At 37.4% G+C, this 25,012-nt stretch overlaps 1 protein-coding gene across 3 annotated transcripts in view; it reads right to left on the bottom strand.

The window, feature by feature from the left end:
* Positions 1–6,579: 6,579 nt before the first annotated feature.
* Positions 6,580–25,012, bottom strand: part of stx5a (syntaxin 5A) — a 36,678-nt gene continuing 18,245 nt past the window's right edge. For all 3 annotated transcript variants that reach the window (XM_028804438.2, XM_028804444.2, XM_051930582.1), the window contains exons 5-11: positions 24,504–24,574; positions 20,824–20,940; positions 17,739–17,795; positions 17,538–17,619; positions 12,351–12,451; positions 10,222–10,343; positions 6,580–8,918 (exon numbers count right to left, since the gene is read on the bottom strand). In XM_028804438.2, the coding sequence (XP_028660271.1) occupies positions 8,759–8,918; positions 10,222–10,343; positions 12,351–12,451; positions 17,538–17,619; positions 17,739–17,795; positions 20,824–20,940; positions 24,504–24,574 (710 nt within the window). In that variant the 3' untranslated portion in view covers positions 6,580–8,758. The remainder of the gene's footprint in view (positions 8,919–10,221; positions 10,344–12,350; positions 12,452–17,537; positions 17,620–17,738; positions 17,796–20,823; positions 20,941–24,503; positions 24,575–25,012) is intronic.

Here is a 25,012-nt window from a genome sequence, read left to right as displayed (position 1 = left end):
GTAATTTACTTTTATTACTGTTCCATCAGCAAGGTTTTTACACTATTATATGTTCAGGATATTGACCCTTGTCCGCACCTTAGGCTATCTTACTTTTTTAATCAAGTAATATCTGAAATGCAGAAGCTTTACACATTTATAGGAGTCACATTTTTTGTTTGCAGGGAGACTATAATGGAGGGTTGGATCAACAAAAAATGGCAACACAACTAGTCAATGGGCAGTACACCCATTTACATAACACATGCACAAACTTCTTATTTACAGTTTCATATTTACTACTTGCACTCAGCTTCAATATCATGATTACTAATGTCAAGCTACCCCTCTCATCCACTCAGCCATGTAACTACTTTACCAACAGCTTACTTCACTTCACAACTGGAGATGAAGAAATCTTTACACTGCTTAGCCCTTTCAATTAAATATCAAATAAACTGGGACAATTAAGCTTCTCCCTACTAACACGTATGTCTTTGTAGAGAAGTCTCCAACCACATCCAAGACACTGGACTTACTGAGACATCTTTGACTTGTTTCATTTTAGACATTTATCTTCCGGAGTTATTAAGAAAAGAAAAAAGAAGGTTGTTTTCTCTTGTAGGATCCTATGGTGACCTTATATTCCCTGTTTATACTCTTTATTGTGTAGACCTTAATAAAATGTTTAAAATCCCATACACTTGCGCCTCTGTGCTCAGGTACGTTTAGCACTTTCTACCCCCTTCCCTTCCACATCTGTAACCTCAAGCAATTAGACAGAGTAAAGAAACAAGCTTAAGTTAAGTTACACATTTAATTATGTAATATTGATCTTCTTCTTCTTCTTCTTCGTCTTTCAGCCAATCCTGTTCGGGGTTGCCACAGCGGGTCATCTTCTTCCAAATCTTTCTGTCCTCTGCATCTTGCTCTGTCACACCCATCACCTGCATGTCCTCTCTCACCACATCCATAAACCTTTTCTTAGGCCTTCCTCTTTTCCTCTTCCCTGGCAGCTCTATCCTTAGCATCTCTCCTCTGCACATGCCCAAACCAACAAATTCTCGCCTCTCTGACTTTGTCTCCAAACCGTCCAATTTGAGCTGACCCTCTAATGTACTCATTTCTAATCCTATCCATCCTCATCACACCCAATGCAAATCTTAACATCTTCAACTCTGCCACCTCCAGCTCTGTCTGCTGTTTTCTGGTCAGAACCACTGTCTCCAATCCAAATAACATAGCTGGTCTCACTACCGTCCTGTAGACCTTCTCTTTCACTCTTGCTGGTATCTGTCTGTCACAAATCACTCCTGACACTCTTCTCCACCCACTCCGCCCTGCCAGGGTATTTAAACTCGCCCACCTTCACCCACTCCTTTGACCTCCCTCTCATTCACACACACGTATTCTATCTTGGCCCTATTGACCTTCATTCCTCTCCTCTCTAGGGCATATCTCCACCTCTCCAGGGTCTCTAATTATGTATTATTAATGATATGCCCAAAATAATGGGCAAAAATAAAATGAGCATGACAAATATACCATTACAGCCTAAGTAGCAGTGCATCTTGTGTTCATAGGTGGCTCTCTTCAGTCTAGGTTTGTCTTTGTTAACACGTGGTCTTTGAATGGAGTATTGAAACAGGCCACATGCATGTCTCAGTATGGCTGCCAAGGCAGAGTTGTCTTCAGCATGGAGAAATTACAAAAGAGAGAGGTGGTTGTCTCTTCACGGCCAGAAAGTCAGAAAAAGACTTAAACATGGGGTGACTAACTTATACCATTCCCATCCAAATCCCAGACCAGTGGGTGCAGGCAACTCCCTTGGTTCATCCAATTCTATTTCTGCCACAGTCCAATTTCAACGACCAATAGAATTAGTCCACCTGTCCTATTTACCAAGAACAGCACTCAGGCACAACTCATCCACCAGTTGCTTTGTTTAGGCAGTTTATAGCCATCCTGTGGAGAATCGTTAATATGCTCATGTAAATCCAAACACAGTAATCCTTACTGAACTAGTTTGACATATGCAGAAACCTCCTCCGCCATAAATTTCACATCCTGAACCCGTCCTAAAGACTAGGGGTTTGGGTAGGTAAACATAAAAGCAACGCTGTTCTTACCAATTAAGCAAAGCATGTCTCCTGAAACACTGTCTACTATTATTACACTCAATTTGTAGATTACAAATACAAGACATGCGATATATCTTTAAACTTGCATGCTAGATATCACTCATTTAGCACTCCACTACAAGGATTTATTGAAGTGTCACACTTTGCACTTAAAAATGAATTTAGATAAAGTGCAACAATAAAAAAAAATTATCAGTAGATTCGTAGGTCTTACTCCTCCGGAAAAACATAATAATAAATAATAATAATAAATTTTATTTATATTGCACTTTATATTTTAGCAATCCCAAAGTGCTACAGAGTAAAAATAGAATAATAAAATAAAAAAAAAGAACAGAAGAGTCTATAAAATACTTTAACAAAATGACTTTCTAAAAAGATGAGTTTTTAGGTTTCGCTTAAAGGCCTCAGTCGACTGTGGGGCTCTCAGGTAATCAGGGAGGGCATTCCACAGCCTCGGCGCCACCGATGAAAACGCCCTGTCACCCATGCTGCTGAGCTTAGTTCTGGGGACTTGAAGAGTGTTAGTGAGTACAGAGCGGAGGGAACGTAAGGAGTTATGAGGGGTAAGGAGTTCCTGTAGATAAAGAGGGGCATGTCCATAAATGCACTGATGGGTAAGAAGGGAGACCTTGTACTCTATTCTGAATGAAACAGGGAGCCAGTGAAGGGTTTTCAGGATTGGGGTGATGTGATCATACTTTCGCACCCTCATCAGGAACATGTTGATCATTGACCACAACTCAAACATATCACTTAATACAAAAGGAGTTTAGCATATTTATCAACACAACACACAAAAAAATGCTCCTGTAGGTCTTTCTCTGCAGAGATAACTGCACATGCTGTATGTATGGGATCTGGCTATCTACCTATATACAGTGCCTATAAAAAGTACTCACCCCACTGAAGTTTTCTTGTTTTATTGTTCTACACCAGTGGTCTCAAACTCCGGTCCTGGAGAGCCACAGTGGCTGCGGGTTTTCCTTCTAACCCTTTTCTTAATTGGTGACCAGTTTTTGCTGCTAATTAACTGCTTTTCCATTCATTTTAATTGACTTGTTTTTTAAGATCTGTTCCCCTGAACTTCTTTATTGTTCCTCTGAATTGCTTCATTTCTTTCCTTAAATGTCATCCACACAGAAATGAAATGTGAAATGAGTGATCCAGCAGAAGACCAACTAAGTCAGCGCCTCAAACTACAACCAATTTCACTCCAACCAGTTGCTTAATTAGGATTCTCAAACCCAGTCCTGAGGACCTACTTTGGCTGTAGGTTTTTGTTCTAACCATCTTCTGTTTTTAACTGGCCTCCTGGCTAATTAAGTGATGTGTTATTTACCAAATTCTGTGGTTTGGTAACAATATAGAAATTAGAAAACTAAGTTTGGTTAAAAAAAAAAAAAAAAGTATGGGAAAAATTTATTTTTCTTCCTTTTTTTAACAATATTTTCATTCTACTTTTCCAGGTGTTCTAGTTGTTTAACTAATCCATTATTTACTAATTAGTGGGTCTGACGCTAAAGTAGTTGCAGTCTTTGATTATTCAGTGTTGTTTACCTGGGTGTCTGCTCTGCTCGTTTTTAATTGTCATTATTAATATACAATGAAGGGAGCAAACCGCACAGAGCAAGGGCAAAATATAATGAAACCAACCAAAGAGAGTTGAGCATCGAAATGTAGAGCAAAAATAGAAATATTTCTAAATGTCTTATGTGAAAATTATGCTGCTGCGCTTTTCTGGATGTAGAATAAGAGGAAAAAAAATACCAGCTAATTAAATAAGATCAGTGTTTTCAGTTGTCACTGATTGTGAATCTGGTTGGAACAAAAACCTGAAGCCAAAGTGGGCACCCAGGACCGAGTTTGGGAATCCCTGAGACAATCCCAAAACAACATCCCATGTTAAAGTCAGGGATACGGTAGCCAGAAAGCTGACATCAAGTACACATAATCAGTGAGTGAATGCTGGATATATGGGCAGGTGTAAAGAACTTAGTGACTTTCATAAGAGCTGATGGGCAGGCAACAGTGTGAAAGCATTTCTGAAATGGCATGCTTTGTGCGTTGCTCACAGTCTTTCATGGGGAGCACCTATAGATTGTGATACAAAGAAGAAAAAAAATGCAAACCACCTATAGGATGTTGGGCAGCTGAAAATTTAGTGCTGTGAGAGGATAACAAAGACTATCCAGTCTGGTACGAATCATCAGAAGGGCTACTGTGGCATAAATCACAGATAATTTTAATGATATTTACAGGAGTAATGTGTCACAACACAGGGAACATTGAACCAGTCAGAGTGCCCACGGCTAACCCCAATCCACTGTCGGAAGTGACGTACAATGGACATCTATGAAAACTAGACCTTGGATGAATGGAATAAGGTTGTCTGGTCTGATGAATCCAATTTTGTGTTGCATCATGTGGATGGTTGGGTACATGTGTATTGTTTAACTGGTGGGACAGACGGCACCAGGATGCACTGTGGGAAGAAGACAAGCCGAGGGAGTATGTTGCTTGTGGCAATATTCTGCTGGGAATCTCTGCATTTGGGAGTTCATGCAGACATCACTGCAAACGAAGTGCACCCATTCACAGAACCCTTATTTAATGATGGGAACTGGGTATGTGCAACGGCTCACTGCACAAAGTGTTTGGGAATGGTTTTATGTGCATGACGACGAGTTCAACATATTGCCCTGGCCTCCAAATCCGATCGAGCACCTGTGGGATCTGGGAAACAAGTCTGACTGATGGGGGCTCCACCGCACAACTTACAGGTGCTTGAGAAGCAGCTGCTGACATCCTGGTGTCGGATACTACAGGACACATTCAGAGGTCTTAAGAGAGTCCACACCATGGCAGCTGGTCACAAATTTTTGGCTCGAGTGTATATGTGTACACCCTACAAATATCTGCACACTTGATATTGTCATACACTGTAAGAGATTACTATACAGCAATAAACGACAGATGAGAGTATTTGCATCATGGTTTTCTTTTGTTATCTTTTAAGGTCAGTGGGATTACAATCTCATTTTCAGACAGTCTTGATTTTTCAAGCAGTTTATACAGCCCTTCAATATTCTTAGCCTAAATACTTTATTTTTTCTTTTTCATATCCGAAAGCTAAACTTTATACTGATTAGACAGAACATGTGGGCAGGGCACAACAGCTGGAAAAAACGCTATCCAATCCTACGAGTTTAAAGAAAAGACTCTGGGTATTAAAATCAAGCCTAATCTCTGTTGCAATTAAAATTGCTTCTTATGTGTAATGGTTGTGATACTTGTTATGTTTTCCCCATATTTGCAGCTCAAATGTTCAACAAAAAGAGGGTTCCAAGCAATGTGGGAAGTGACTTCTTTGCAGTGTGATATTGACTCAGGCAGAGAAAAATCAAATGTTATTTTGCCTTGTCGTTTTCCTAACAACAAAAATTACATAAAGTTCACTGTTTGCAGTCATTATTATTCATTTATTAGAAGTGTTATCATATTATTTGGAAACCTTTCACTACAAACTGATGTTTTTCACTTAATGCTGACAAAACAGTCATTGCCATTTAGGAATCCGCAAATGATGGCCAATAACCCCCCTTCATACCTGGTAAAATGCATGATGGAAGCAATATACTAGGCTTAAAGAAAACCTTCACCTAAAAAATTTACTTACCTATAACGATGGTGAAGAAAAAAAAATATAATTCATGTTTTCATGCAATATAGAGAGGCAACAAAGTTTCTGCATTAATGAGCTGCTGCCACTCCCTCCCACTACACTGGCCAAAAGTCCAGTCTTCAATTCAAAAGTGCAACCCCATGAAATGGCTTTGTATTGAGAGTTACTTTTGTTTAACCACAGGAATCAATTTAACAATATTTATGCATAAATGCATTAATTTGTGCTTGTTTTGAGTATATGACTGGATGACTGGACATGGATTATGCAACATGACTAACAGGGTGTTTTTTCATGGACGTTTTCATACGGTTTGCTGTTGTTTGGCATTGGTCACTCTCCACTTACATTAAAGCATAAACTTTGATAGCTCCGTTCTGCATGAGGACACGAGTTTAAAATTCTTCAGGCATCACTAGGAACCAAACTAGGCAAATAACATTTATTTTTATATATATATATATATATATATATATATATATATATATATATATATATATATATATATATATATATATATAAAGGCTTGGGACAGAGCATTTCTTTAAGGGTTTGAGGTTATTAAAAATGATACATTTCTGTGGAGTAAAGTAGCAATAGCTATAAACCAGCTTTCATCTATTAGGTCTTTGATATTAATTTTATAGCCTCACTAAAATGACAATAATGGCCCTCTATACCAATAATGTCCCTACATAATATACTTTTTATAAGAACATTAAAACAAAATGAAGACTATCAGATTCTGTTACTTAAGTTATCCATCACAATAACTTGACTTGTATATTATATTTATTAATATACAAAATGCACAACTGTATACACTGTTACAGTAATCTGTCATCTGTCTTTTTTTTGGTCAAGCATATGCTCTACAACAATACAAAAAGTGAACGCCAATCATGTTTCATCCCAGCTGTGGCAGGACTGCCACCTGCAGGTCACACAGAAAGGTGCACTTATCTAATCACAGTTAATGCAGAAGTCCATTTCTGAGGCAATCAAAGAGTGGAACACATTTCAGCTCCATTTGGTAAAAGAAAGCAAGCTGCAGGCTTTCTTTTTCTATACAGACATATATACACATTATATACAATGCGATTTTTTTTTTCTTTTTTCAACAGATGCATTCACCAAGGAAGACATATGTACAAATCTCATAAAATTTTATATAAATGTTAGAAGATTCAAACTTAACATTTCAAGCTTGAAGATATCAATGGACTGCTGCCATGAAAAAAAAAAAGCAAATGTAGGCTTACTGAAAGATTTAGTGATTAAAAAATAGTCAACCAAAGATTTGTCCCCTTTCTTCCTTATTTTGGTGACTCTTGTATAATTTATTGTAACTGCAAAGGAAAACAAAATCACGTAGGATAGCAATCGGCACCGGTGTATCTCAGAAATGGAGAAGTATTAGAGAATCAGCCTTGGCATCTAGGAGACACCCACTCAGAAAATGTCAGTAGATACCAAACGTTAGAAACGTTTCTTGTGGTTGAAGCATTAACTTGATCGAAAAAAAAAAAAAAGGATTGGCAAGAGCTTCAGGACAAAAAAAAAGAAAAAAAAACATAGACAATGGAGAAAAATGAAAAATATTAACAGAAACGGTCTTTCAATATAGCTGTACATTGAGTGATCAAATTTAGTTAACATGGTCATTTAATTCATAAACCAACCCCCCCCCCCCCCCCGTGGTATGCAAATTAAAAATATTCTATATACTTACAATAAAAACAGAATCAAAACAAAAAACAGATCTACTCAATTTTCATTTCTAACTTAACCCCTTCCAGTCAAAAGGATGAAGTGGTGGAATGTTTCTTTATATTTTAATGTCCATCACTAATTTTATCAAAAAAGTAGTAAACTGGCATTTTTTAATTTTGTTTTAAGAAAGTAGAAAAATGCAGAAATCAAAATGATTCTGACAGAAATGTATCCATATGTCAAAACATTTCTCTCTTTCTCTGAATATATATATATATATATATATTGCACATAAGTTACATGTTCTTTACTCCCATTTTGAAAGGCTAGTTAATTAAATACATTAGAAACAGGGAACAGAAGAAGACTGAAGAGGACACTTGCTTGCTTGCTTTCACCCCATGTCCACTTTTGCTAGTAGTCCAAATCAAACAATGAATCTCAGCACCTTCCAAGATACAATACAAAACTTCCAAAATAAATGTGAAGTGATACAAAGTAATAAATATAACTGCAAAAACATTCCAAGCACTGTGTTGGATGTTGAAATGGAAAATTTTACCATTCCACCCAAATCAGAAAAAAAGAGCCTAATTCATTTACTCCGGAATAAATGTGGAGGAGCAGAGGACTGCCAGGTCAAAGTGTTGTCTGAAGTAATTTTCTTGTGCCGACTTCTCTTTTTATTGGGTAAACACTGATCCATGTCGCTGAAAGAAGTTGAGTTTTAAAACCAGTTTTTCCCCACTCTACCTGTCTCTTCACAGGTTAAGATTTAACTTCACAGATTTACGTACACTTGCTAGCGTTCTTTAATAATGTACTTTCAAACAGGGACAGAAAGTGCACCGAGTGATCAGACTGGTGTGCAGGGAAATGGAGGATCTGAACATACTGCTTTAGACTCCTCCCAGGACTACACCATACTGTACAATAGCAGCTTGGAAATTCAGTTTTAATTGGCTCATGTTTGGGCCTCACTTTGAAGGATTCCTGTAAGAATGACACCACGATTTCTTCAGGCAGTGTCTTGTTGGTACAATATTTCCCTAAAAACAGTCAAGTGCTAAATTTAGACACCGCTTCACTGTGCACATGAAAAGCAAAATATTTACCAAGAATCCTCACAAAAATGGAACTTGCCAATAAAATGTGCATTTCATTTGTTGGTATCACTGCAGTAAGGCACAGCTGTGAGTGCAGTGGGACACTGGCCTCCTGTGTGAATGTTATACCTTGCTTAAGCCAGAAAGACTACAAAGACAATGAAGAAAATGATGAGAATGAAGAAGATCTTCACCATTAGCCAGCGATTTGAGGTAACTGACTGAAAGTATTTAAGGATTTCTGAGTGAGCTGCTTCCACATTCAGTTGAGCATCCTCCACATTGGCATCAATCCTGAGAAAACACAAAATGAAAAATGTGTTTGCTCTGTTTTAAAGGAAGACGAATGTGAACTCGGGCAAAGCCCTGATAAAAATTTATTTCAATTTTAAGTACTTGGAAATGCTTCTTAACACTAGAATTACCAGAGCCTACAAAAAAACTCATAGATCCGTCCCACCTTAAATCGCTTCGCACCTCTCCATCAGCATCTTTTGTCCTGTAAATGTGTCGATAAGCAGCAAGCAGCCTGCTATCACATCCCCCACCTCCGCACAGTTTTCTCAGCTCAAGTCTGTTTACCTGCGTGTCAGTTGCTTAGAGTTGTATAGAGTGAGAACTCAAGCAAAATGACACCTTTTATAAATATTATATCGTTATTTGGAACACATGCATTTCATGTGTGTTCTGTGTCTACAACAATCTATGTACAGTAAACACATTATTAAAACAAATGTTTTTCATGTTTTAGTAATAATTGACAAAATGTAGACATGAAGTGGTTAATGTGGGTAGCCTAAAGTCCAAATATCAAAAACACTTTCACAAAAGGTACAAATATTAACAGAAGAAGTGCGCTTCTATTCAAGAATATAACTGCAGAAAAAGAACCCGCGTTAGGGTGCGACATTGACAAGGGTTTGCTGCGACTGCTTCGGTGACGCAACGGTATCAACTGTTGACTGGTAATCAAAACTTCAAGGGTTCGATCCCGGACGAGTCCGTTTTGAGAAGTGCGCCGCTCTTATTCTTACTATTTTAGAATAAAATCATACATTTGATTTCAGTCTGTAACAGCTGGTGTAAATGTATGATGCTTGTAAAGGTTAGCTTTGTTTTTTTTTATTTTTTTTTTTTTTAATTGTTTTATTCTCTCAGTCACGTTCACGATACCACACACCCCCTCCCCATCGGACACTGTATGGTCCAGATAAATAGTGAAATTAACCCTCTGGTCCAAGAAGATTTGAGGCAACTGTGACTTGAGGTGTACCACTGAAGCACTTCACAAACCCAATTATTTACTGTGAGAGTACTAAATTGAAATCTTAACAGTCTCTCCATGTGCATCAGGTATTTTGTATGCAAACACTGTAAAAGTGATGTAAAGTACTGTAACATGAACCTCAAACAAACTGAATTCAATAATTAGATTATACATGGGTTGAATTCAAACTGATATGAAACCTTTTACCTGACATGCAGTTTAACAGGTTGCTTATACTGAAATCCTCTGTCACTTGCTTAGCACCAAGTCAAGCCTTCCTACAAAATAGAAAGTATCTTCTAAGCCCAAAACAAATCACTTAAACCATACCTTTGAACAGTCTCCTCTTGTTCTTTAACCATATGAGCAAGCTGCTGGAATATAGACCCGAGCTCCACAATTGTTGACTCTATGTTTTGCATGGTGTCAGCTCTGCTTTGAATGTACGAGTCCTAAAAGGAAACACACCAGAATTCAAAGAATGCAAAGGTTGAGATATGATGAAAATAAAATACCACAAATAAATTCAAAGCTATTAAAATGTGGCCACAACATGTGTCTAAACATCAAATACAGTGTTTTTAATGAAATTACAAGATAACCTATAAGATACCATTAAAACTGCCACAAAAATGTTTCAGGATTTGAGATATCTTGGCAGCAGAAATACAATCCTAAATGAAACGTAAATTACAAATATCATTTGAAATCAAGATGTTTGCTGCTACATTATATACCACCGTTTAAGTAAGTCTTCGTTACAATAAAATATACAGTAATCCCTCGCTACTTCGCGGTTCACTTTTCGCGGATTCACGACTTCGCGGGTTTTTAAATACAAGTGATTGCCCGCCTATCACGGAAGTTATGTTCCAGACCCATCAGCAACAGGAGAAAATCCGCGATATAGAAAGACCATATAAATAAACATTTTTATAGTTTAAGCCTTAAAATACCCATCCCACATGCTTTAAACACATGTAAACTTATAAAACACACTTTGTTAACACATATGATATGTGGATGTCGGGCTAAGGATATGAGTAACATCTCACTATTATAAAACATTTTAACTTCACGCAAGACAAGACAGTGAGACAGGAAAATTGGTGATGTACAGGCTTTTAAATTATTGACAGGCAGAGCGACAAGCAGCACAAAGCCAGCACAAAGTCCACTTCTCCTTAGCGTTCATTCAGCTCCCCACCCCCTTGACAATGCAAACTGCGCCTCCGGGGAGGGGGGTTTGAGCGAACGTGCGTTCAGCCCTCACAAAACCACACACACACTCCTCCTCCTTCCGAACGCGCAGAGCGACAAGCAGGCATTTTGGCAGAAGCAGCACAAAGTCCATTTCTGCTCAGCCTGAGTTCAGCTGCCCCCCTTCACAAAGCGAGTGCAGACACATTGACGTCTGATCGCTGCGTGCAGTGTGCAGTGTTGGTCTGCGGTGTTTAAGAATGTAGAAAGTGTTTAAGAGCATAGGAAGTGTTTATAAGAGTGTGGGAAAGGTTAACAAGAGAGTGAGAAAGGTTTATAAGAGTGTGGGAAGGGTTTATAAAGCCTTAAAATATGTATAAATAATAAAATAAATATAGGTCGCTACTTCGCGGATTTTCACCTATCGCGGGGGGCTCTGGAACATAACCCCCGCGATAAGTGAGGGATTACTGTAATAGCAATAAAATAATTTTAGTAATAAAAAAAAAATATTTTTAACAAATTAAATTATCAGTCTCAACATTAACAACTGCATACATTAATAGCTTTTAAAAAATTACATCATAATAAAGCATTTTACAATGCACGATTAGAATCACAAATATTTTTGACTTTGCTGTTTCAAATCTACCTCCACTATAGGGGGAAGAAACTAGTTTGTTTCTTTATTAGTTTATGCTTTTGTATTTTTAGGGAAAAAACTACATATATTTATTTGTTTGTATGGAATCTCCCATGAATGTCTTTCAATGTACAACTCGGATTTCTAAGCTGCATTGAATAAAACTGTCTGCCAATTAAATATAATAAACTCTGGATATACTGTTACTGTAAACTGCAAAAAAATAAATTATATGGAAATGTGATCATTTACCTCAAATAATTTGAGGCAGAAAGAAAACTGATATTCTTTTTTTTATGTATTAATAAAAATGAATAAAACAAGGACCAAAATTACACTAGTATTAGGAATTTTTTTACTTTTATTATTTTTCCATATTACATATTATTGCTCGAAAGACAGTGAAGAGTAAAGAGTTAAAGTTAATGGAAATGCAATTCCAAAACCTTTTCATTCTTAGAGCCAAAGCAAGCAGTTTAACTTATTGTTTTGTAACTGTAACATTTGTTTTGCCCGTCATTATAACATGCATAACTCAACAAGTATAACTGCAACTGACAAAAATCTGGTTAATGATCCAATATGAAATGAGCGACAAAGATGTTACATTACTAACCTGTTCGTCTATAAGCTGCAACTGCTGACTAACTTTGGAGTCCATGTTTATAGAAACATCACCTGATCGTCGAGATTCATCCTGCATCAGAACAGAGTTGCCTATAAGGGAAAATATAGAAAACATCAGGTAAATCTTCAGTCCTAACCTCACATTTTTCATAATAAAACAAAACCGCAGTCAGAAGCAATTTGTATGTAAAACTGAAGCATGATACAATTTATGAGTGATTAAGCAATTAAAGAGTCTGAAAACAGAAATGTAATTTTAACAGATTACTTAGTTTGGTCTAAATCGTTAGGTTGGAAAAGTATGGGCAGTATTATTAACAAAGTATCCTCTTTAATAAAATCCCTGTGTGCGTCCAGGTGTCCGTGTGTGTGTGTCTTCTGATGAAGTGCGCATGCGCGGGACACGGTGCGATGCGCGATATTACTGTCAGAGAAAGTTATAGGCATTTTACAGAAATACAAACCAGTATTACTGCGAGAGGAAATTAAAGGTACACAATACAGTGACGCATATTACAGCCACATACAAACCAGTATTACTGTCAGAAAAAATTAAAGGCATATTACCGATGCGCATGCCTGTATTACTGCCAGAGAAAATTAAAGGTATATTACAGACGTACAAGACAGTACCTGTATTACTGTCACAGAAAATTAAAGACACACAATACACGGCGCCAGCCCACGAAGAACGGTCAGCTCAGCAAGTAAACATCAACAAAAGAAAGGCTGAAAGACAAAGAAAAATACGACCAACAAACAGAATGAGGTCAAGGTCTCTTGCCATTTAATATAGACTGTTCCTACTAATGTTTATGCACTACTGTTCTAGCGCCCGTTATTGTAACGGGCTTAATGACTAGTTAATTATAAAAATGTGAAGAAAATCTAAATGGGACAAAAAGCACAAGGAAAAACAAATACAAAGACTACGTTCACATTACAAGCCTCATTGCTCAATTATGATTTTTTTCTCAGCTCGGATTTGCCTATCATAAGTAAAAGTGACCTGTATCCAACTAAAATGTGTCCTCCAAAATGGCACACATGTGCATCTGTCATCTGCATCACCAATAACAAAAAATGTCGTATTTATGAGACGATTCATGGCATTAAATCTGCAGAATGAATGTGGTAGTAGCTAGTATATACTGTATATCACATTTTGCTCAAAATGTTCGCCAGCTGTACATGATTAAGTAGAGAAAGCAAAAAAGCAAGATGGCTAGCTTTTGCTGTTTTGTCAGCTATCGCTTGCACTGCAGAACAAAGATGTGTGGGTATGAGAAAGGAGTTAGTAATGGTAGGACCGTCACTGTTGACACAGCTGAAGTTCCCCTCCATTGTTATTTGACAGTGCTGTTGTTCAGCCAATGCGTATAGGCAAAAAATAAATAAACAAAAAAATATAAAACACATTAATTCTAACCTGACTGTTCTCATTCATATCACATGGCCACAAATCAGATATATGTACCCAATCTAAGACCAGATATGAAAGTGACTCAAATCTGATTTGAAAAGTTCAGCTTTCTGTATTCACACAGCCTTGAAAACATCAGATCTGTGCCATATTATGGCAAAAAAAATGTATTTAAGTTGATTCAGCCTGGAAATGTGAACACAGCCTTTGACATCTAATCTTAACCTATTATGCCTTAACACTAGGATTACCACAGCCTACGAAAAAACTCGTAAATCCGGCCCACCTTAAATCCCTTCGCACCACTCCATCAGCGTCTTTTGTCTTCTAGATGTGTCGATAAGCTCAAGCCCAAGCAGCAAGCAGCCTGCTATACCAAACCCCCCACTGCCTCAGAACGGGCAAGAAGTTCTCCCAGTTCCTGCCTTGATTGATTATCTGGGAGTGAGCTACCCAGAATTGTAATGGGAAATAATTTGATGTGTGTTTTGGGTCTACAACAATCTATGTAAACACATCGTAAAAACAGACACGTTTTTCATGTTTTAGTAATAAATAACAAAATGTAGACATGAACTGTATACTGTGTGAAGGGTAATGGCCAAATATCAAACAAACACTTTCACAAAAGGTGCAAGTACCATACAACAGCTCCCGTGGTGCTGTTGTTAGAACTGCCGACTTATAATCCGGAGGTCGTGAGTTAGAAACCATCTCCATGGCAAATTTACAGTTTAGAGTAATGAGCTGCTCTTATTGTTAATATTATACAATAAAAACATACATTTGATTTTTTTGTCTGAAACAGCCAGTGTAAATTTTATAGTACTTGTAAAAATTAGCATTTTTTTTCACTTTTTTTCTCTCAGTCACGATCACGATACAACACCCATCCCCCACCCCAGATCTAATGCGGTTACTTTTTATCTGAAACTGGGAATAACTGTAGATGTGAGTGGTGTTTTGAGACAATGGAAATTCTCTGATCGGGAGGGATAAAAGCTGACACACAAACGCTGGTGAATCTGCCTTCTTCATATCTCACCGTCACTTTCATTTTTTTTTTAAATTCAGTTTTATTGAGTGTTTCTGCTCACGCTGAATTAGTATGCACCTTATGGTCCATGATGTCAACGCTGCACTGACAAAAAAAACAGAGACATAGGTATATACAATATTTGGAATAACTCATTTTATGACCTGTATAGCACATTTCGGAAAACATTATGGCACTGATGCAACATTATTCATATTCATTCACACTCCTTCTTGCGCTTGTAATCAGTGACGGTGTTTTTTTTTTTTTTTCCGATCTTGCCAGTGTCCACTTTTGGGTGCATGGGGGAGTTTCTTTTGTACTCCAGGACATGCAGAGGAAAGAATAGTACAGATAGGTCAGTTCCGCGCTATATCATCAGATTCAAATGTTAACAGTTCCCACACACCCAAGAACCGTCCTTTCTACGTTTACGACATGTGTACCTGTTACAATGTACACACTTCTCTCTGTGCTGTGGTTACTATTACACTGAAGAGGCTGGGGGAAGCAGCGGTCTTGGAACAGAAGCTTGTCGATGTTGCATCCTCTTTTGCTTTATCCATTGCCTTTTCTTGCTCCTCTGCAAGGTGAGCCATGAACACTCTTCTTTTCTCAGTGGCCCCCATGCATACCTTGCACACTACATGTGTGTTGATCGCTGCCAAGTCAAGCATGTTATAGCACAAGCAACCGGCCACCTGCGTGCTCCTGCTTGTGCTGAATAAGCTCACGCCTTCTGGTGCACGATGTCAACGCAGCACCGGGCAAAAAAGAAGTATATGTGACATTTTGAAAGAAATCATTTTATGACCTGAATTGTACCAATAAGAAAACATCGTCTCACTAATGAAAATTTCATTTGAAAACGAACAGCATCAGATCTGGTGTGAATTTATACTGCTGCTGTTTGTTAGAGTCAGATCAGAAGGGGGGTAGGATGGGTGCAAGGGAGAGCATGAACATGACTGAGAGAATAAAACAGAAAAAAAGCTAACTTTTTGAAATGCCATATATTTACAGCTGATCTGACGCTGTTCATTTTCAAATAATATTGCATCAGTAAGACGATGTTTTCTTATTGGTACTAGGTCATAGAATGAATAATTCCAAATATCATATATATCTATGTCTCCGTTTTTTACATCATGGACCATAAGGTGCATACTAATTCAGCGTGAGCAGGAACACTCAATAAAACTGAATTAAAAAAAAATTCAAATAACGGTGAGATACAAAGAAGGCAGATTCACCAGCGTTTGTGTGTCAGCTTTTACCCATCCAGATCAGAGAATTTCCAGTTCCATTGTCTCAAAACACCACTCACATCTACAGTTATTCCCATTTTCAGAGAAAAAGATGGACCTGTAATTTATTTGAAAGAAAATACCCTTGGGTATGTAAAGACACCAATATTGCTTTTGAGTGACTTTATTGCAAATTACACAAACAACTTTGAAATATGGTGGTGTCCCATCGACAGGTCACTTCATGAATAATTGGCTACGAAATACCTATTTTTTTTGGGAACTGTACTATGCACAAGATGCTCTAATTTAGATATCATGTACACTTTAAATCCAGTATTTATATCTGACACCTTAAGTGTTTCAGGAAGAAGGATTACTAAATCCCCGGTTGCACTACACGATTTTCAGTCATAGTCTTCATGTCACATAATCTTAGCAGGCCAAGTACAGCACATGATCACATGCCCCAGTCATGTAGTGCAAATTCTCTAGCGATGCAGTCAAAGTAATATCTTTGATGACAGATGGAAAAATCAAGGTGGGTTGATTTTGGCTTAAGTCATACTGGCAGCTGGAAATATTACATATAACATGTGGCTGCCAGGAAAAAGTAAAACAAGTATTTTGGAACACAAAAAAAGAAGATAGGTTTGCTGGTTCAATGTCTCATGTTTGTTGTACCAAAATGGAAAATGGAAAAAGATGGATGGAGACTAAATTAACCAAATATGGAAAACACCTGTATAACCAGCAGTGTGGACAGGCAGCATATCATTTGTCAAAATGATGTCAAAAAGCAGGAGCTCACAATAATTTGGAAATGTGAAACTGCACTGTGAAATGTGGAAGAATAAACAGAATATAATATAATAGACTTACATAAAATAAAAGTAATTTGGGTGTAAACCAACCACAGTAAAATGTATGCACTGATATATTACAATGTATGTAATTTCAATACTTTATAAAATGAACTCTCTATTCTTTGTTTCTCTGATCATTCCGACCATGCTGTAACAGACTGCTTTTGAAGAATGCTCCCTTTAAGGCATTGTGTCGAGGAGTAATTGAAAGATACAATAAACAGCTTTTCTCCTGCCTGATTACTAATTTGTCCTGTTTCTTTCTTTAATTACAATGTTAATTTCTACCACAGAAATCATGAGGCAGCATCATCCCCTATGATTCCTAGCTATGTGATCAAATATCCTTAAGGTGATGAAATCCTGGAACTTCAGTTGTTAAGTCTGACATGCACTCCAAGGGAAAGTTGTGTAGTATGCTGCTGGCCTTACCAAAACAAATAAATTCTAGGTTTTCTGTTGATTATTACATAGAATCCACCAATAATGACAATGCCATCTTAATCACGAAATATTGCAAAGTACAAGTCATTAAAGCAGTAAAAAGATTAAAAAAAAAAAAAAAAAAAAAAAAGAAGAAGAGAAAATAAATAATTTTGATTACCAAAATTATTCGCATGCAAAGGTGACCCTGAAACTGGTAGCTGGGAGAAATGTTCTCTTCTGCTTCTCTGTTGCTTGAGATTCTAAAATAAAGACAAAAAAGTTACCATAGAGAACAGACCTTAAATGGAATTTTTCCACTTTTTAATGATTATGTGGGAGTAATATCTTGGAAATAACAAAATGAAACTCAGAATCTTACCTCTGTGCGGACTTCAAGTACAGACTTAAAATCATTTGACATTGATGCCAATTTGGACTGAAAAAGGAAAATTGAAAACATAGTATTGTGTTATACTAATGGGTCAGGAATTTTTAATTTTATACATGTATGTCATATTTCAAAACACATGAAACCTAGTAATATATTGCTGCAACTGCTATTTTACCTGTTTAATGTCACAGTATCAAAGGGAAAAAAAATCCTTGACAGCTAATATACATTCAATATTATGGTATCATCTACTTTAACAGTACTATATGCCTCAGTGTCTTCTAATAAAGGTATTTTTCATTCCAACTGTACTAATGAGAGATGGGAGGGGAATAACAAAAAATGCCTAAATTCTCAACAGTCTGTGGGTTGCAGGAACAAACCCACACTCTACTATCTGTAGAAGACAGTGTGGTAAGGTAAAAACATTCTTACGCAAGAAGCAGTGGACCAATTACTTTGGTGCAATTCGATTACTTTGTTCTAATACTGTGTTCACAAGCTGTGAAAAATTGTAGTTAGCACTTGTGACATTTTACCTTTCTACTTCATTGTCTTACATGTGAACTTTAAGTCAGCATTTTAAAGAAAAGCAAGGTTGCTGTTGAGTTGCTACTTAGTACACTTCCAAAAACAAGTAGATCTTACCTAATGTGTTTTAGTTTGCTCTCATTCTAAAGAAAAAAGAGAAACTGATACTGCAATACTCCACATTCAATACACAGACTTAAATGCCATTTCTGGTTGATATATTTATTTCCTCATTTTATAAGGCTGATTAAAAGCTAGAGTTCCCACAATCTCCACAAAGCCTTTACTAACTACAAACCAAAGGGATGAATGCCTTGACAGAAAAGTTCAATACATTTTACCCTACCTTTTTACTTCTAGCAGGGAGGAAATCTTGCTTTTCTCCAAAGCACGGTTTTGTTTGCTTGGGAGCATTAAACATGTCATATCAAAATTATTTTTGTCCTCTGTAGTTTAAACTTGTGGTACGTTTACCATAGGTCAGTTAGTTCACCTTCTTTCCAACTGAATGAAAAGCTAGTAAAAAGCAATTCCAAAATGTCTGATCTCAGTTTTCTTTTCTCACTGGATAATACTGGTCCATTTTTATTGCCCTTTGTACATCTTCTGGCTACATTTTCTCAATGTGCTTTGAGTAACAGGTATTCATATTCAAGCATGCTTACATTCAAACAAGAAAGATTTTTTTTTTTTAATAAAGGAGTGGTTTCTGTTTAAATTCAATTACAAGATTTTTTGCAGGAGTTTTATTAAATACAGTGATCCCTCGCTATATCGCGCTTCGCCTTTCGCGGCTTCACTCTATCGCGGATTTTATATGTAAGCATATTTAAATATATATCGCGAATTTTTTGCTGGTTCGCGGATTTCTGAGGACAATGGGTCTTTTAATTTCTGGTACATGCTTCCTCAGTTGGTTTGCCCAGTTGATTTCATACAAGGGACGCTATTGGCAGATGGCTGAGAAGCTACCCAACTTACTTTCTTTCTCTCTCTCTCGCGCTGACTTTATCTGATCCTGACGTAGGGGGTGTGAGCAGGGGGGCTGTTCGCACACCTAGACAATACGGATGCTCGTCTAAAAATGCTGAAAGATTATCTTCACGTTGCTACCTTCTGTGCAGCTGCTTCCTGAAGCGACATGCTGCACGGTGCTTCGCATACTTAAAAGCTCGAAGGGCACGTATTGATTTTTGACTGTTTGTTTTTCTCTGTCTCCGTCTCTCTCTCTCCCTGCTCCTGATGGAGGGGGTGTGAGCTGCCGCCTTCAACAGTTTTGTACCGGCGGTGCTTAGCATACTTAAAAGCCAAACAGCCCTATTGATTTGTTTGCTTTCCTCTCTCTTTCTGACAGTCTGTGCTCCTGACGTACACTCCTTTGAAGAGGAAGATATGTTTGCATTCTTTTAATTGTGAGACAGAACTGTCATCTCTGTCTTGTCATGGAGCACAGTTTAAACTTTTGAAAAAGAGACAAATGTTTGTTTGCAGTGTTTGAATAACGTTCCTGTCTCTCTACAACCTCCTGTGTTTCTGCGCAAATCTGTGACCCAAGCATGACAATATAAAAATAACCATATAAACATATGGTTTCTACTTTGCGGATTTTCTTATTTCGCGGGTGGCTCTGGGACGCAACCCCCGCGATGGAGGAGGGATTACTGTATTACAGGAAACTTGTTATACCATATTTGTTCCAAAATCACAAAAATGATTGCCCATGCATGACAGTGATAAGATCCAATGCAAATTACTTTAATGCTGCATCCAAAGTGTCCCACAGTACTGAGGTACCAATTCATACCTCTAGTGGGATGTCAATGTTATCTCACAAGTTGTTTAATTTGGGTAGCACTGTTTCCTCCAAATTGTCAAAATGGGAGCTTCCAATTCAAATTGTATTCATGTGAAGTTTACAGCAGTTTGAAATGTGACAAAAAATGCAGAAAAAGGTCAATGGCAGTTCATATTGGTAGTAATGGACTCTGGGTATCAATCAACATAAAGTATGCTAGCCAGAAACTGGAACTACCTTGAGAAATCCCATACACACAGACAGGGAAAACATGCAAGCGCCACAAAGATAGTGATGGTGTTAGGATGTAATCCCAAATTTCTGTATCTTTGAGACAGCGCCGGTGTTCGGTCTGGCATGCTCATTTAGCCCATGGAGTGTGGGAACAAAACAAACTTTACAGTAAATACTGCAGTCATTAATCAACAATATGTAAGGGTGTTCTACAAGTTAAAACTACATTGAACAACTGGTCACTTTTTAATTTTTTTTTAAATAACTGGAACACAAAAGAATTTGCTTGCACAGTGACTTAGAGGCAGAAACCTAGCTTGCAATTTATGGTTTCAAACTTCAGATCTTTCTATCATACCACATTGCCTGACTGGAAACTGGAAGTGGTAACAGTCATCTTCAGCAGCTACTATATAGAAATGGATGTTATTTACACCATATCCTGCCAAAATAGACTTTAAACAACAAGATAGCACATTACAAAAATAGTTAAAACTAAAACTGGAAAGGTACCTGTAATGAAACGACAATTGTATTGGAATGTGTTTGTAAGTGTCTTCCATTCTGGTTACCCCGAGCTTTCACAAATTCCTGCAGCTGAGCAATCTGTTTGTTCAGACTGTTGATGTCCTGCAAGGAAAACATAATATTGCTAATAAAAATATGGCATTACATAATTAAGATGAAATTTTAAAACCACCGAACAGACATAGCAACAGCCAGGTGGATGCTGTAGTGGATTTCTTTTAAATAACTGAAGCAGTCACTCTGCAAATGGCTATTTATTTATTTAGCAGATCCACTGGAGAGAGACAAGTGAACTCTGCCTTCAACTAAAGCCTCTCTGGTTCTCAAAAGGTATTCCTTTAGGTTGTATACTCCCTAGATAAGACGACAGTTAGAGAGCAAGTAATCATTCTTTGCACTGTGAAAGAGCTAGAAAGATGAGAAAAATAACATCACATATTCAAGTCTGTGTCCCCTTTGGAAGAGGGAGGTGAAGGTGCTTTGCTTTTATAATAGCAATATATAAAATGCATTTGGGAAGTATTCAGATTCCATCATTTTTCACATTTTTATATTACATCTTAATGTTAAAAATCACTTAGTTTTTTTCTATCATCAAGCAACACCTAACACCTCAAAATTGTATTATGTATTAAAAAAGAGAAATATCACATTGACACAAGTATTCAGAGTCTTTATTCAGTACTCAGTCAAAGTTCTTTTGGAAGCAATTGAAGCCTGAAGTCTTCATGGACAGGATGCAACAGGCGTCACAAACCTGGATTGGGTAATTTCTACCATTCATCTCTGCAGGTCCTGTCAAGATCTGTCAGGCTAGATGGAGACCATCAGTGGACAAGTACAGTGTCTCTAGAGATGCTCTACTGGGTATTGTCTGGCTCTAGTTAGGCCACTCGATGACAAACCCACGGGACTCCCTAAACCACTCTTGTATTGTCTTTTCTTTGTGATTAGGACCATTGTTGTGTTAGAAAATTAACCTTTGCCCCAGTCCAAGGTCTGTTTGCATTATGTCACTAGACTATGGTAGTCTGTCCTGTGTACACACAATAAACTTGAATTTTAATACGGTACATTTACTCCCGGATTGTTAATGCAAGACAAAAAAATCCAAATTCAGATATACAGGTAATCCTTTCACATCCACAAGGGTAAGGTAAGTGGCAGAAGACCCTCACAAATGTAAAAACTTCATACAGTCATATGAAAAAGTTTGGGAACCCCTCTTAATTCTTTGGATTTTTGTTCATCATTAGCTGAGCTTTCAAAGTAGCAACTTTATTTTAACATATGGCATGTCTTATGGAATCAGAAGTATTTCAGCAGTGACATTAAATTTACTGGATTAATAGAAAATATGCAATATGCATCACAACAAAATTAGACAGGTGCATAAATTTGAGCAACCCAACAGAGATATTACATCAATACTTAGTTGAGCCTCCTTTTGCAAATATAACAACCTCTAGACGTCTCCTATAGCCTTTGACGAGTGTCTGGATTCTGGATGGAGGTATTTTTAACCATTCTTCCATACAAAATCTCTCTAGTTCAGTTAAATTGCATGGAGAGCCTGCTTCAAATCATCCCATAGATTTTCGATGATATTCAATTCAGGGGACTGTGATGGCCATTCCAGAACATTGTACTTCTCCCTCTGCATGAATGCCTTTGTAGATTTTGAACTGTGTTTTGGGTCATTGTCTTGTTGGAATATCCAACCCCTGCGTAACTTCAACTTCGTGACTGATGCTTGAACATTATCTTGAAGAAGTTGTTGATATTGGGTTGAATTCATCTGACCCTTGACTTTAACAAGAGCCGCAGTCCCTGAACAAGCCACACAGCCCCATAGCATGATGGAACCTCCACCAAATTTGACAGTAGGAAGCAGGTGTTTTTCTTGGAATGCGGTGTTCTTCTGCCATGCAAAGCGCTTTTTGTTATGACCAAATAACTAAAGTTTTGTTTCATCAGTCCAAAAGCACTTTGTTCCAAAATGAATCTGGCTTGTCCAAAAGCACTTTGTTCCAAAATGAATCTGGCTTGTCTAAATGAGCATTTGCATACAACAAGCGACTGTTTGTAGCGCGAGTGCAGAAAGGGCTTCTTTCTCATCACCCTGCAATGCAGATGTTCTTTGTGCAAATTGCACTGAATTGTAGAACGATGTACAGATACACCATCTGCAGCAAGATGTTCTTGCAGGTCTTTGGAGGTGATCTGTGGGTTGTTTGTAATCATTCTCACAATCCTGCGCATATGCCGCTCATGTATTTTTCTTGGCCTGCCACACCTGGGTTTAACAGCAACTGTGCCTGTGACTTTCCATTTCCTGGTTACATTCCTTACAGTTGAAACTGACAGTTTAAATCTCTGAGATAGCTTTTTGTAGCCTTCCCCTAAAACATGATACTGAACAATCTTTGTTTTCAGATCTTTTGAGAGTTGCTTTGAGGATCCCATGCTGTCACTCTTCAGAGGAGAGTCAAAGGGAAGCACAACTTGCAATTGACCACCTTAAATACCTTTTCTCATGATTGGACACACCTGTCTATGAAGTTCAAGGCTTAACGAGCTAATCCAACCAATTTGGTGTTGCAAGTAATCAGTATTGAGCAGTTACATGCATTCAAATCAGCAAAATTACAAGGAGACCCAAATTTTTGCACAGCCAGTTTTTCACATTTGATTTAATTTCACACGACTAAATACTGCTTCACTAAAAATCTTTGTTCGGAAAACACCCCAGTACTCAGATGTTCCTAGGAAATGAAAGACATACCACGGTTATCCTTTGTCCCCCTAACTGTGTTGGGGTGTGCTGTCATGGGATATTTTCTCGGTTTAATATATCAATTGTTTAATGAGTTGGATTGCCATTTGCAGAAATGGCAAGTGCACAGCATCAGCTGTGATTGGCTGCATGGGTTAAAAAGAAACAGGTAAGAAAGAAGACAAAGAAATTGGGACAAGTGAAATTGAGAAGTGAATGAGTGCTTGAGAGAAGAGCCGAGAAGAATGGCTGGAGGACAGGTAAGAAAGAAGACAAAGAAATTGGGACAAGTGAAATCGAGAAGTGAATGAGTGCTTGAGAGAAGAGCCAAGAAGAATGGCTGGAGATCTATGTGGGTTTCCAGTAGGGACAGAGAGTGCATGCACCAACTAAATAACTAAGGGAACAGTGAAGCCATAAGGCAGCTGCCACAGATTTTTTAAACAAAATTATAATATGTATTTACATTAAGAAATATTAAATAACACTAACATTTAAATATTATGATTTTATGTAATACTAATCATTTTCAGCATATATTCAGTAAATATTTTTGGCTGCGAGTTCCTGTGATTTTTTGGAACGCTCCAAAAATATTCCCATTTAACTGTTCAGGACCAACACACAAATAACCAAAACTATGAATGTCAAATCTGTGAATTTGCAGGGGCAACTGTATTATTCACTTCTATATATTTTTGTGCAGTACTATATTATACAATAGGTTGGCTCAGAGCTATACATAGGTGAAGATTAAAATAAAAAAATAACACAAACTAACAAAGGAACACAAAGTTTTCATGTAAAGAATACAGTAAAACATTAATACAATTTGATGACACATTTATTTTTTGCCCTGAATTTAAAGTTATGCTGTGTCTTTACTAACCTGCTTAATTATGTAAGTCAGCTCCTCTATTTCGATGGCTTTGTCATCGAACAAAGACTTCCTTTTGGCAACTGTCAAAAGAAAGAGGAAAGGGGAGTGTGAAGAGGCTTCAGAGAAAGTTATGTACTGACTAAAACACAAGTACATACACAGGTATGGCAAATAATGAGAAAAGACACCATTACTACTTTAGCGTTTATAGCTTGTAAACACATTTGACAGCCATCTATGGCACAACAAGTCTTAATATCGTGAAAAGGAAGCCTAATTTGACAAACAGTTGAGGAATTATACTGTGTTATGATGTCTTAACAAGGAAAGAGTACATGCCTTTGTTGGAAGAAGCTGAATTTTAGTGCTCTGCAGAACCCAGTTTAGTATCTTTACCTGAATTAAGTCACTCCTAAACTTGGTATGATATTTACTCAAAACTGAAGCCCTTATATAAAATCCTTAATACTGATTTTCAATCAGCAAAAAATATTAATTTAAATAACCTGTAATGGATG

The sequence above is a fragment of the Erpetoichthys calabaricus genome, chromosome 1, assembly GCF_900747795.2.
Source record: "Erpetoichthys calabaricus chromosome 1, fErpCal1.3, whole genome shotgun sequence".
In the NCBI taxonomy this organism is placed as follows: Eukaryota; Metazoa; Chordata; class Cladistia; order Polypteriformes; family Polypteridae; genus Erpetoichthys; species Erpetoichthys calabaricus.
Note: the sequence above shows the minus strand (reverse complement) of the source record. Positions and strands in the feature narration are given on the sequence as shown.